Source organism: Panulirus ornatus, chromosome 58 (assembly GCF_036320965.1).
Source record: "Panulirus ornatus isolate Po-2019 chromosome 58, ASM3632096v1, whole genome shotgun sequence".
In the NCBI taxonomy this organism is placed as follows: Eukaryota; Metazoa; Arthropoda; class Malacostraca; order Decapoda; family Palinuridae; genus Panulirus; species Panulirus ornatus.
This window is the reverse complement of record NC_092281.1, coordinates 5,779,178-5,792,231: the sequence shown is the minus strand read 5'-3', so window position 1 is coordinate 5,792,231 and position 13,054 is coordinate 5,779,178. Positions and strand designations below refer to the sequence as shown.

The 13,054-nt window shown below is 43.0% G+C and overlaps 3 protein-coding genes across 3 annotated transcripts; all 3 read left to right on the top strand.

The window, feature by feature from the left end:
• The first annotated feature begins 1,563 nt into the window (after window positions 1–1,563).
• On the top strand, window positions 1,564–3,272 carry LOC139766901 (cuticle protein AMP4-like). The gene is made up of 3 exons (XM_071695920.1): window positions 1,564–1,604; window positions 2,579–2,781; window positions 2,928–3,272. Exons 1-3 carry the CDS (start codon window positions 1,596–1,598, stop codon window positions 3,118–3,120), a joined length of 405 nt encoding a protein of 134 aa, XP_071552021.1. The 5' UTR covers window positions 1,564–1,595; the 3' UTR covers window positions 3,121–3,272.
• A 2,846-nt stretch (window positions 3,273–6,118) lies between these two features.
• On the top strand, window positions 6,119–7,486 carry LOC139766748 (cuticle protein AMP4-like). Its single transcript, XM_071695669.1, has 3 exons — window positions 6,119–6,227; window positions 6,753–6,949; window positions 7,177–7,486. Exons 1-3 carry the CDS (start codon window positions 6,219–6,221, stop codon window positions 7,343–7,345), a joined length of 375 nt encoding a protein of 124 aa, XP_071551770.1. The 5' UTR covers window positions 6,119–6,218; the 3' UTR covers window positions 7,346–7,486.
• A 2,588-nt stretch (window positions 7,487–10,074) lies between these two features.
• On the top strand, window positions 10,075–11,742 carry LOC139766673 (cuticle protein AMP4-like). The gene is made up of 3 exons (XM_071695576.1): window positions 10,075–10,125; window positions 11,030–11,235; window positions 11,455–11,742. The coding sequence occupies exons 1-3, from the start codon at window positions 10,117–10,119 to the stop codon at window positions 11,618–11,620; spliced, it is 381 nt and encodes a 126-aa protein (XP_071551677.1). The 5' UTR covers window positions 10,075–10,116; the 3' UTR covers window positions 11,621–11,742.
• The last annotated feature ends 1,312 nt before the right edge of the window (window positions 11,743–13,054 follow it).

Here is a 13,054-nt window from a genome sequence, read left to right as displayed (position 1 = left end):
CCTCTATATGACGAGAAAATTGAATCAGATTCGTTGACTATGATCTTTTGTTCTGGGAACCATGTTGTTGGTAGGTTAATAATCTATGTTCTTCTAGTATTTAACGATTTTTCGTCTTTAACTATTGTTTCTAAGGCTTTGAGTCATAGGACCTGAATATTCACAAGGGTGAGAGGTGTGTTTTGGGATAGAGCGAATAGGATTGATATGGTATACAGGGGGCTGTGCGCCGTCGCTGAGCGGAACTAAGGCACTGAAGTGGTAAGGGAAAACCACGAGAAGGTCTCTGGGGCTTGGTTGTGGATGGGGTGAACTCTGGCGTCGGTGCATTATACATAACAACAAGGGACTGGGCGTGAGAGAATGTCGTTCATATGTTCATTGCACTACCTCGCGAGCGCGGGAAACGGTGAGCAACCATAAAGAAGGAAAACGACCGATCCGACCACCTGTATGCTCAGATTAACTACATAATCCAAGCACTAACAGTCGTTCCTTATTGTGTTCCGTTGATTAACATGTACAATCTGGAGTCCGGCCATCACTTTCGATCCCACAGCAACTCAAGGCTCTGGGCAATGTGACCATTTCATTGTCATCGTCATAAAGTTATGAGAATCTGACATTACTGATGAACTCAGGAAAAAAAAAAATGTTGCGTAGTAGAAATGGGTGGATCATTGTCTGGTTATTTGAGCTGTACGCCAATCAACTGCCAGGATCAGTAAGAACGCGAAGTTCGTTATAACCACCAGTCAATGAACACCATCTTCTGGTGTTTCAGTTACTTGCAGGATGTTCCATGCTCTCACTGAAATTGCAGTCCGCGTACTGTGATGGTAAGGAAGGGATCCATGACAGATCATATGGGGTTAAAACCAAAAATATTTAAGAAAAAAAGGCCTCAGTTGTACATAAAGTTTTCGACTGGTGATGAATACAGAGAAAAGATACATCAAATGAAGGGTAAACAAAGAACACGAAGCTACAAACACTTCTGTATCCACAAGTTTTTGTCACTAAACGTACAGAGGTTTGTTGTCATAGTGAAGGTTAAGAACTCATTCTTGCAAATGAGTTCTCTATGTATTTGCAACTTACCATTTATTCATATCATTTCCAATCTAATGTAATTAGTTCTCGTTCATATAGTTACACAATTACCTTAAACAGCTGGTTCAGATGACAGTGTATCTCGTCGTGAGAGAGGCACCACAGTTACCCCCACCATAAGCCTCTGTACACCACCTGATAACGTGGAGACTCACCTTCACTCTTCACCTTACCTTTTCTTATATGTTTTTACTACTTGCTTCTGTTGATGGACTTATCTATCTTCCAGGCGTCGCAGGGACCATTCATCATAAGGCTTATCAAATCTCATAACCTTTCGCAAATATTTTGATTTTTTTCATACTAATCTTACGTCTCCTGATGACACATGCATTAAGTCTGTCCTTACGCACCCTGAAACTCTTGCCTTTCCCTGAAGCCCCGCCCACCTTCAGTCAAGTGGCAGCGGGCAGCCTCGGGTATATAAAGGCAGCTTCCACAGCCTGACATCGTCCCCGACTCGTCCTCCTCACAAAGCAAGCATGAAGCTCGTGAGTACACACCAAACACATTCAGCGACCATTGTATCCACTTCATCAGTCACATATTCACCTTCATCCCATTTTTCCCCAGTGTCTCTCCTCCCTTGCCACTAACACTACCGGCGCCTTTACCCACACGACCAGTAAGATGAAACTACCCGACGCAGAGGTAGTCAGGTTAGAGCTAGAGTGATGTGGGGCAGGACAGGTGCCGTTACGAGTTACAACTCTGTAACAGCCACATATGATGATAGCGTAGCCTGGCACCATCCAACCATCTCCCACCGTCGTCACCAACACCTTCTTCCATTCTACCACAGTCACTGCACACACCTCGGTAACTGGCATGTATGTTTACCCTATAATTTCTTGAGCCGCTGGATCTTCCTACATGACTACTTCTTTAACTTCAGTTACTTCTGGTATCATCCACATCACATTCTACACCATTTCTGAAACGCTGTTACTCCTATCACCAAAGTGTGACATGCATTTAACCAGTGATTCATCCTCCACTAAGATATCCTCGATCGCAAAAAATGTTTTTCTTCCATGTTACCTATGAATTGTTCACTGACACACTGTTTGCGCACTGTAACACTAATTCTGTTATCACAATGACATGGTTGGCGTTCGTACCTTCACATCTGTGCTTTCGTACCTAACCTTGCCATCAGCATCGTATGTGTTACTTGCATCTCCTGTGTGAGGAGGTGTCAGTGTCCCTAAAGTAATCGGATCGTTTTTAAAGGTACATCCGGCATCTGGAAACTGACCTGTGTTATGATGCTTGTATAGAAATGTACTGTCAAGTACACCATGATAAGACTCATGTTATAGGAGGAAGTTATCACGTTATCAATCCATTTATAGCGATTTAGTGTTTTATATATACATTCCTAAATTCATGCATTTTGTCGTGCAAATAACATATTAATGTACCTCCGTCTCCGATTATCTATGTGTACATTCGCCGTCTACAGGTGATCCTCGCCTGCCTGGCTGCCTTCTCCGTCGCCGCTCCTCAGCCGCAGGAACCGCAGCCCATAGCAATCCTCCGTGACGACCGTCAGGACGACGGCGCCGGCACTTTCCACTACGGCTTCGAGACTGAAAATGGCATCGTTGTAGAGACCTCCGGCAGCCCGGGCTCAGAGGGCCAGGTCAACATTGATGGTTTCTTCAGGTGAGAATTTGAACATCATTTTGAAGGAAGTTCAATCCTCTGGAATTTAAAGTTTCCTTAGATATTTTCTCCTGACATTGTGTTTGCTGTGTCATCATCACATGATGAGCTATCAGTACCCTCGGTCTAACTCCTCAACTCTTCAGATTCCCACTACCCGACGGTGTGATCGCTGAGGTCCGCTTCCTCGCCGACGAAAACGGTTTCCAGCCCGAATCCGAATTGCTGCCCCAGCCTCCACCCCTTCCTGACCACGCCCAAGAACAGATCGCCACCGCCGAGAGGCAGCGTGCTGAGGGCATCACCTTTGATGAACTTGGTAGGAGGGTCAGGCGCTAACGCCCGACAGTGATCCTAGCCTTTTTCCAAGACTGAAGCAGAAGACGTCTCTATTTGATCCTCTTACGATCGGTGAACCTGACGTATATTGTCTTACGACAAAAATGTCCAATTCTCTTGTACTGCATCTGTAATAAAGCCTAATTTGCAAAGGATAGTTTCTCTATATACATGTTAGTACTGGAGGTGGTAATGAACACAGAAGATAGGGACATATGTATAGTACTGGAGGTGGTAATGAATACAGAAGATAGGGACATATGTATAGTACTGGAGGTGGTAATGAATACAGAAGATAGGGACATATGTATAGTACTGGAGGTGGTAATGAATACAGAAGATAGGGACATATGTATAGTACTGGAGGTGGTAATGAATACAGAAGATAGGGACATATGTATAGTACTGGAGGTGGTAATGAATACAGAAGATAGGGACATATGTATAGTACTGGAGGTGGTAATGAGTACAGAAGATAGGGACATATGTATAGTACTGGAGGTGGTAATGAGTACAGAAGATAGGGACATATGTAGGAACCATCACACATTCAGTTTAGCTCGTCGTTGTGAGCCGACTGACACTCATGCCTGGCAAACTGACATCCACATGAAAGTCATGTTGCCGTTTCTGCCTCACACTCGCATGGGAATAACTGGATTAGATGAAGTCCAAAATGTAGTCATGAGAGAGTTAAATCCTGTAATTCAGAGAGATTAAGTCATGCTAAATCTTCTAATCTGACAATGGCATGCCATTCTTTCCACAAAGGTAAGTGAGTATTTAGTAGATATACCCCCAGTAGCAGTACTGTAAGTATAGATAAAGTATACATACCCCCAGGAGCAATGGTGTAAGTGTGAACAGAATATACATACCCCAAGTGCAATACTAAAAACCTGAATGGAATATACATACCTCAAGGAGCAATAAACAAGTATAAAAACAATATACATACCACAAGGAGCAACACAGCAAGTACGAATGCAATATACATACTCCAGGGAGCAATACAGCAAGTATGAATACAAAATACATACCCCAAGGGGCAATACAATATACATACCCCAAGGGGCAATACAATATACATACCCCAAAAGCAGCACTCAAAAATCTACACTATTTGTTACCATCTCGAGCGAAACTAAGAGACTTGCTACTATTACCCACTCAAGCCACACGCACTGGACCCCACCGGTCGACGCCACACAGTCATCAAAAATCATAACAAAAATCCAGTTGGCGATCGTGAATTTCTGAAATACTAAGTACGTTTCCCACAGGAACTCTCCATGCTTTCAATGTCATCCCAGAACTGGGGATAGGGAAGAAAGAATACTTCCCATGTATTCCCTGCGTGTCGTAGAAGGCAACTAAAAGGGGAGGGAGCTGGGGGCTGAAAATCCTCCCCTCTCGTTTTGAATTTTTCAAAAGAAGGAAGAGGGGAGTTGGCCAAGTGAGGATATTCCCTCTCAGTCCTCTGTTTTCAACGATACCTCGATGATGTGGGAAATGGCAAATATGTATGAGAGAGATTTATATATAGATAGATAGATATATAGATAGATAGATAGATGGATAGATAGATAGATAGATGGATAGATAGTTAGATAGACAGATAGACGTAGTTATAAAAGACCATGATACACACATCTGCAAAATAGAATAAAAAATGAAGGAACTGACCCCATTACCTGAACCTCACCAAGCAACAGAGAAACTGCGACATCGTTATTCTCGTTTTTCTCGTTTATTTTTTATTTTCCTGTTGAACCCAATAAGTGTCAGTCATCTCTTATTTCACCGGTTCGTAATGACCTCCATCGTCCAGGCGCCCACACCTAAGTCTCATACTGTTCTCAATACTTTCGCTTGATAGTGGACCGTCGCTTCGCCCTCACTCCCCTAAGTCTTACACACAAGGTTCCTTCCTGCATTGGATCTGAAGTATTCTTATCCCCACGTAATCCTAGAGCAAAATGAGTATCTCTGTAAACCTTCCGTTTTTGGTATATCTCACTGTTCACTGATAAAGGACGAGGCATTATGATCTAAATGTACCGCTGGCGTTCGAGCAACGTGAGGCCATGTTTACCTACCTACAATGCTAAGAAAGACGAACTTGTGGGGACGTCTTCCATGATAACGCCACGAGTCGATCGATGATCAGAAGCATCAACAGTTCGAAGAGAGAAACACAAACTGAACGGTTGCCGACGTTCAACTTTTGAGAAACTTACCGAAAATGACAACGTCAGGCCTCTAATTTGGCAGTGACCAGCACACTCAGCCATGCCTCCTCTCAGGTCATATTACCAGCCATCTGTCAACACTCATCCTCTGGCTTCTAGTTTTCGTTTATGATCAGTTTATTCTTTATTTCCTCTAATTATTGTTATGTTATGACATAAAGGGTTAGTGTTTGATTATGACCGTACGTGTGTATGTGTGTTATTACAGCTTGTGTGTTACGAGTTTTACCCTCATGTTGCCCAGTCTCCTAACCTTGTGTATATGTGCCGTGTCATTACTGCTATGTCTGTATGCACTGAAACACACATACATGCACCTCAACCCATGCTAGGTATGGCTTAGGCTGGGCATCAGGGTAGGGGAGGGAGGAAGGGTGAGAATCAGGAGTAAGGATGAGAGCGGTATAAAGATGTTGTTTACAGTGAGTTTCATGAGACAGAGCAAGTCACACCCTTCATGAGGCAGCCGACACGGTCACTGCTCCACCGTCACCTCCTCACACAACCTCCTTTTTCGCCACTCCTGCTGGTCATCCCATCACACCTACCACACATTTTGTAATGTTTGTTTGGCAAAGTTTATCCTGATTCTTGAAGTGAACAGTCGTTCTGGAACTATTTTTCCTTTTTTACTGAACACCAGTGCGTTCACGCATGTGCGTGTGTGTGTGTGTGTGTGTGTGTGTGTGTGTGTGTGTGTGTGTGTGTGCGGTCAACTCTGAGCCACCACCCACCTTTGTGTTGGGGTTGAGGTGGGGGGAAGCCGACGTTGGGGCATCCTCGGGTATATAAGGGTCGCCTCCAACCAGCCTGACATCGTCTTCGACTCATCCTCACACAGCAGACATGAAGCTCGTGAGTACACCAACACCTGGCCTCTCCTGCTACTCACACTTACCAACAACTTCTACTGTGTCTTACACTAGTGCTACTTTTCCCACCATCAACACTTGTGCCATCACTTATAATTTCTCAGTCGAATGTATGTGACACCTGCATGACGCGTCCTATGTTGGTGCCAGGAATCATCTTTCTCTCGTAGAGTCGTATGTTTTGCATGAGCATCCCAGGATGGCAGCTTTACACACGACCGTCTTCTACCGCCTGTTGATCAGATCTACCAATATCCCGGCCTACTATACATTACCAGACACGACATCCTTCCCATGACGCTCACTAAGCTTTATCTTATCCATCACTCGACTGACCTTAGTTCTTTCCACTTTGAAATGATTTAAGGTTCTTTCCAAAGCTTGACATGATAATCCACATCTGTGCATTTGCGACCTTTTTGTTTTTTTTTTATTACGTTTGGTTAGCGCAACAGTAAATGTTTTCGATTAACGATGGGAGGCAGTAATTCATCTCAAACCCATACAGGTCATCCTCGCCTGCCTGGCTGCCATCGCTGTCGGCGCCCCTCAGTTGCAGGACGTGGTACAGATCCTCCGTGACGACCGTCAGGACGATGGTAACGGCAACTTCAACTACGCCTTCGAGGCCGACAACGGCATCGCCGTGGACGCCTCCGGCACCCCTGGTATAAACGGCCAGAGCAACATACAGGGAGTCTTCAGGTAATTGTAGTACACATATGACCATGAATATCATTATATATCGAGAAGGTTGTTGTATCATATAGTGATCTATAAATCATAAAGTATAACAACATCCAAGTGACAATCTGAGTAAAAAGAATTTCTACCTTGAATCCTCCTACTCGTTTCTATCATTTGTCATCTGTCACCATCCCCTATGTGCAGTGACCTACATGAACACACATCTGCTCTTACATCTACCTCAGGTTCCCCCTTCCCGACGGCAGCGTCGCCGAAGTCCGTTACGTCGCTGACGAGAACGGCTTCCAACCCCAGTCCGACTTGCTGCCCAAGCCCCACCCTCTCCCCGACCACGCCGTTGCGCAGGTCCGCTTCGCTGAGGAGCAACGCGCCCTTGGTGTTGAGTTCGAATAAAACAGCATAAAACAGCATAACATTGCGGGGCAATGTAACTCCTGAAACTGATACAACATAAACGGTCAAATAATGTAATAATTCCCTTAAACTACATGACAAATGTAATGTATCATAGTTTAAATAAACTGCAAATTAGAATCTTCTGTGTTTAGTATCCAAATATTTGTAAATCTATTAAAATATTCGATCAATATTTTACTTAACTGTATCCTCAGCCACCTTCATGCACTACCCCTGTGCCAAATACCTCATACAAAATGTTGATTGAAGATCTTGTCTTTAGTAAGAAATTTATTTCATAAAAACGACGGATAACTAGTGGGATGTTGTTGCCTACACATCAATATCCTCACGACCCACTGTGCACGTCACACCATCCTCACAACCCTGACCACACATCATCTTCGTAAGCCAGCGTACACCTGCCATCACCCTATCACCTTCCTCACCACCCTGTAATCTATCATCTTCCTCACCACCCTGTAATCTATCATCTTCCTCACCACCCTGTAATCTATCATCTTCCTCACCACCCTGTAATCTATCATCTTCCTCACCACCCTGTAATCTATCATCTTCCTCACCACCCTGTAATCTATCATCTTCCTCACCACCCTGTAATCTATCATCTTCCTCACCACCCTGTAATCTATCATCTTCCTCACGACTCTAAGCATCTATCATTTCCCTCACGACCCTGTATATCTAACAGACCGAACATAAAGGTTTCTAAACATGTCAACGATTTCTAGCATACTTCTACAATGATTAATAACAGATTTTTCATCCATTTTGTTGTACAATTTTGTTCTACAATGATTAATAACAGATTTTTCATCAATTTTGTTTTTCTGGTCTGATCAACTGTTGTCTGTTATGCTTGGTCTAATTTTATGTTTCTGAGCAACTTAAAGAGTTAAGTCTAAATGATCATCCATAGTGTGTGTGTGTGTGTGTGTGTGTGTGTGTGTGTGTGTGTGTGTGTGTGTGTGTGTGTGTGTGTGTGTGTGTGTGTGTGTGTGTGTGTGTGTGCGCCAGAGAAAAAAAAATAAGATCTTGATAATACCCAGGCAAAAAATTTAGCTTCAAGCATGACTTTTTCTCCTGAACTAAATGTTAGTTTCAGTACACTACCTCCACTGTGGCCCAGGACACCAGATCATATGTTCCTTGAACAGTAGCGCATCGTGTGAGTACCACAGGAACTCTCCCTCAGCCTCTTGTGTTTCTAAGCTTTAGTAAATGAAACCCTCGGAAGCTTATATTACTCAGGCCTCCACCTCACACACGCATGAGGGACACGTAACCACCAAGGAACTATTCACGTCACTTCAGCTTTCCAATCTTCCCAGCGGTTTGTAGTAGATGCTATCACTGGCCTGCTTCTCTCAGAGTCCTCCCATCATATGACTCTAATTACATTACAAAGAACATTAATATAACTACATTATTTGCACTAAATTCCTCTTCCAGTTCGACTACTTTGCACGTGCATACCTTAACCATTCACACGTGCAGTCATGAGTTCTGTGGTTTATCGTTACAAACACTACTCAAATTCATCATCGAATTTTTTAGCGAAAGCTTCCATCATTGTGTAAGCAAAGATAGCGTAGAACACTGATGATTTTACTGATTGTTGCTCTGGCTCAGTCCTTACCCAGTAACGTCTCATTATACCTTCATTATCATTAGGTTGTAAATGACCGGAAGAAGAGGATTAGCTTTGGTTAGTATCATTGTGTGAGTCGACATCACGTTAATGTACTTGGTCGGCATTACGCTCCTCCTCACAATACTCATTCGTTGTGTACATGTATCATTTTGGAAAGTTCGCGTTCTGTAAAAATAAATTCAAATATCATTTAATCATTTTGATGAGTGTGAGTAAAGATGTGAGAATGAATACACACATACAGAGACTCGGTTACTGTGAGAACAAGTGAGATATGTGCCTGCTGCACCACACTGTTCATACCTGTAAACAAACCTACTTTGTGCAGTAGTGAAGTACACCATTATCTTGATAACAAACTGTCATCACTTGGTCCATGCTGAACACATGACCTGACACACCTCACCGTCAGTCACTATATCACTGTTACAGTTTGGCAAAATTGTTTATATAGTTATCCGATGTAGGATAACTAGTTACATTTCTGCACTGCTCAGTCTATGCAGTTAGCAAATTAGCTTTCTTACCAGTCAAATCATCATTATATAATGGTTTACTGGTCAAAGATATTCATAAAAAAATCATAATTAGCAAATGTTAATCATCACCGAAGCTGTTGTTAATGTCATTTAATTACTTAATTGTGTCGGATTGTAAGCGTTTGCTTGGTCTTCAGTGTGTGAACATGAATCAAGAAAACAGTTACGTTTATCAAGTAACATGCAAAGACGGTCCCATGAAAACCATATCTTGAAGTTCATTTGTAATCTGTTGGTTAAAGTATAATCAACTATTATAGATACTGCCATAATGACTGTATTTAAGTAACGTTAACAGCCTGTGCTGTATCCTCATCTTGTACATCAATGCTCATAACTCGTTATTGCACAAAATGATGAATCAGAGAATGCATCACTGTGACGTCACACACACACACACACACACACACACACACACACACACATACACACACACACGTATCCCTTCACCGCCTGGCCAGCATCGTTACCTGTCTCCTCCAGCATTGTATATAAACTGACATCCTCCTGCAGGCCGGCAGTCTCGAGCCTCCCCACACACAGCAGCAACAAACATGAATCCTGTAAGTTCCTAGTGAGGCTGGAGCACCTCACCTGTAACGTAGTGTTGGTGACCTTAACCACAGACCAGCCAGAAGCTGTGTGTATGGACGCCGCCAGGACCCCTGCTGCTCTCACACCATGCCACATCTCTCACATGCTTCTCAGTTTGTGCATGTTCTTATAATCATTATCGTTATTGTTATTATTATTACTATTATTATTATCATAATCATTATCATTATCATTATTATTATTATCATTATCATTATCATCATTATCATTATCATTATCATTATTATCATTTATAGTATCATTATCATTATCATACAACCCAAGAACCCATTTCATGAGGCTCCTGCATCTCTGAGGCTGCACTCTGAGCAGGGAAATGACGACCTCTCTTGAGCGAAGGGTCCTTGACAAGACTGTACTCCCGTCTGACCATTGACAATGATTAATCCTTGTCGAATGTGACTTCTCCCTGGTAGCGTGACCACCACCTGGAGGTATCCAGTGACGCCTAGACAGATATACGTACACACACACAACTATGTGCACATACTTGTGTAAATGAGCATAAATGTATATCAAAATTCAAGATATTCGTATCATGTTACACTTATCAATATGAATATCAACAGACTATGAACCCTGCCTAATGCATGTCAACAGAAGCGATCCAGAAATATCCTAACCTTGATGACGAATATTTCATTCTTATAGGAGGCACTGATTCCATCACTGCCCTGTGAATCAGAATCATAAATCTAACATGAAATCGACTCAACAGGAGATTTCGTAAAGCAATAAAGAAAAATGTATGATACGTTCTTCATCATGTGCAGTCCTTACCAGGTAAACATTTTTGTTGAGTACAGCCACACACACACACACGCACACAATCCTCCGTCCTTCCCGCTGCAGGTCATTCTCTTCTGCCTGGCCGCCGTCGCCGTTGCCGCCCCTCAGTTCCAAGAAGTCTTTCCCACAGCACAGATCACCGTCGACGAGCGCCAAGAAGATGCCAACGGCAGCTTCAACTACGTGTTCGAGGCCGACAACGGCATCGCCGTGGAAGCCTCCGGCACCCCTGGGTCGCAGGGCCAGACCAACATGCAAGGCTCCTTCAGGTAAATATTTGCCACCGTGTTGCTCTGTCCATCTGACGTAATACGTTACATCATAAGTAAATGTCCCAGTAGTTGTTTCTGACCATTACACTGTTAGTAAAGGAAGGTTATTATCAACAGTTACACTCTAACTGCATTATCTCAAACTAGAGACTAGAAGTTCTTCCACATCCAGACATTGTCAGTGTTCATTTGTCTTTATGATCCTTCGTGCCTCAGGTTTCCCCTCCCTGACGGAACCATCGCCGAGGTCCGCTACGTCGCCGATGAGAACGGCTTCCAACCGACGTCGGAGCTCCTTCCCTCGTCCATCCCCCCCAGCCATCACGTCGACCACAGCTTCTTTATCCAGCAGGACACTAATGCCGGCTTTGTGTTCCAGTGAAGTGTTAGCAGATCTCTTCCCTCCAAACAACAGTCATGTTAATCTGGGACTTATTGTTTAAGCAACACAAATAAATATACGTGTATTTGAGATAAAGTCGAAGTTTATTCTTCACCTCCTTTCAATAAAATGTACAGATCTATTTTGTTGTACTTTATTTATCATTACTATTAATTCCTTATTTAGATAACAGCAATTCCTGTTTACGTTTAAGTTTTGTCCTCACAACTCTACAATATGTCTTTGATATTTTTTCTCGAAGGTTTTGTAAGCTTACCTTTCAATTTCACAGTCTCCGTCAGCCTATATAATCACAACCGCGTCTCCTCAACGTATGCAAACCTTAAGATGGTAATACATATAAAACTATCTATAACGTGAACGTAGATACTTACATGTCATCTTCCCGGGTATTTAGATCTGTAAGTAAACCTTCCCTTCCCTCATGTGTGGGAATATAATGATTTACCCGTCAATGATCCCTGACGCCAAGATATACGTTGGGTGGAATGTCATCAGTCTGTCTTAAGAACATCACGTGATAAGGAACCATTATTCTTGAAGTCTCTGTGTGCTACTGTTCACTTTCCGACACTGACCAAGTCCCAGGGAAGTTGTGATTCGCGTCCCTTATCTAAAACTCTTTCTGTCCCGACACATAGCGGCTTCGACGAAGAATCCTGTCCAAAAATACTCAGATTTAAAAGCTTCATGAATGTACATGACGTACCTGAGGTGTGATCTTCACCATCACTGTTGATACATAGACGAACCACGTGGATCTATATGAACCACATGGGTCTATATGAACCACATGGATCTATATGAACCACATGGATCTAGCTCTAAACTTTTACTCAGCAGACAACCTACAAACTGTTTGTGAACTAGACAGAGATCAGTAACATGAATTACCTTGAAATGTTACGATAGTTACTCTCTGAGGAAATTGATCATATGCTGTCGATTTCAGTTGCTCAACCAAAGCACTTCCACCTCTTCGTCATGTCAGCCATCGGTTGCAACGGATAACGATAACATTCGTTGTGGCTGGACTGGATCAGGCTCCCGCCATCCTGGAGGCAACAAACATTTGAGGAGCATATGCTATATCGCTGCATCAGGGAGCAAAGTATAAAGCTCCTGGGAACTTAATCAATGCTTCAAGTCTTACCTGCCTCTTGGCCCTCCTCTATATCAAACAATATTCCCTTTACGTCCAGTAGAAAATACCAAAACTAAGTAAGAGCCTCCCTGAACTGACCAGTTCCCGATTGTCCAAAAGAATTACTTTGTACATTACTTGTTGGTTTGTTTACATCTGACTTCGTGCGTCACCATGTGAGGTGAGGCTCAGGACACCTGATGACATCCTCCTGCTGCTCCCATCAAGCGACCGACATATACGACTCATACATAACAGGTGTTAACTTT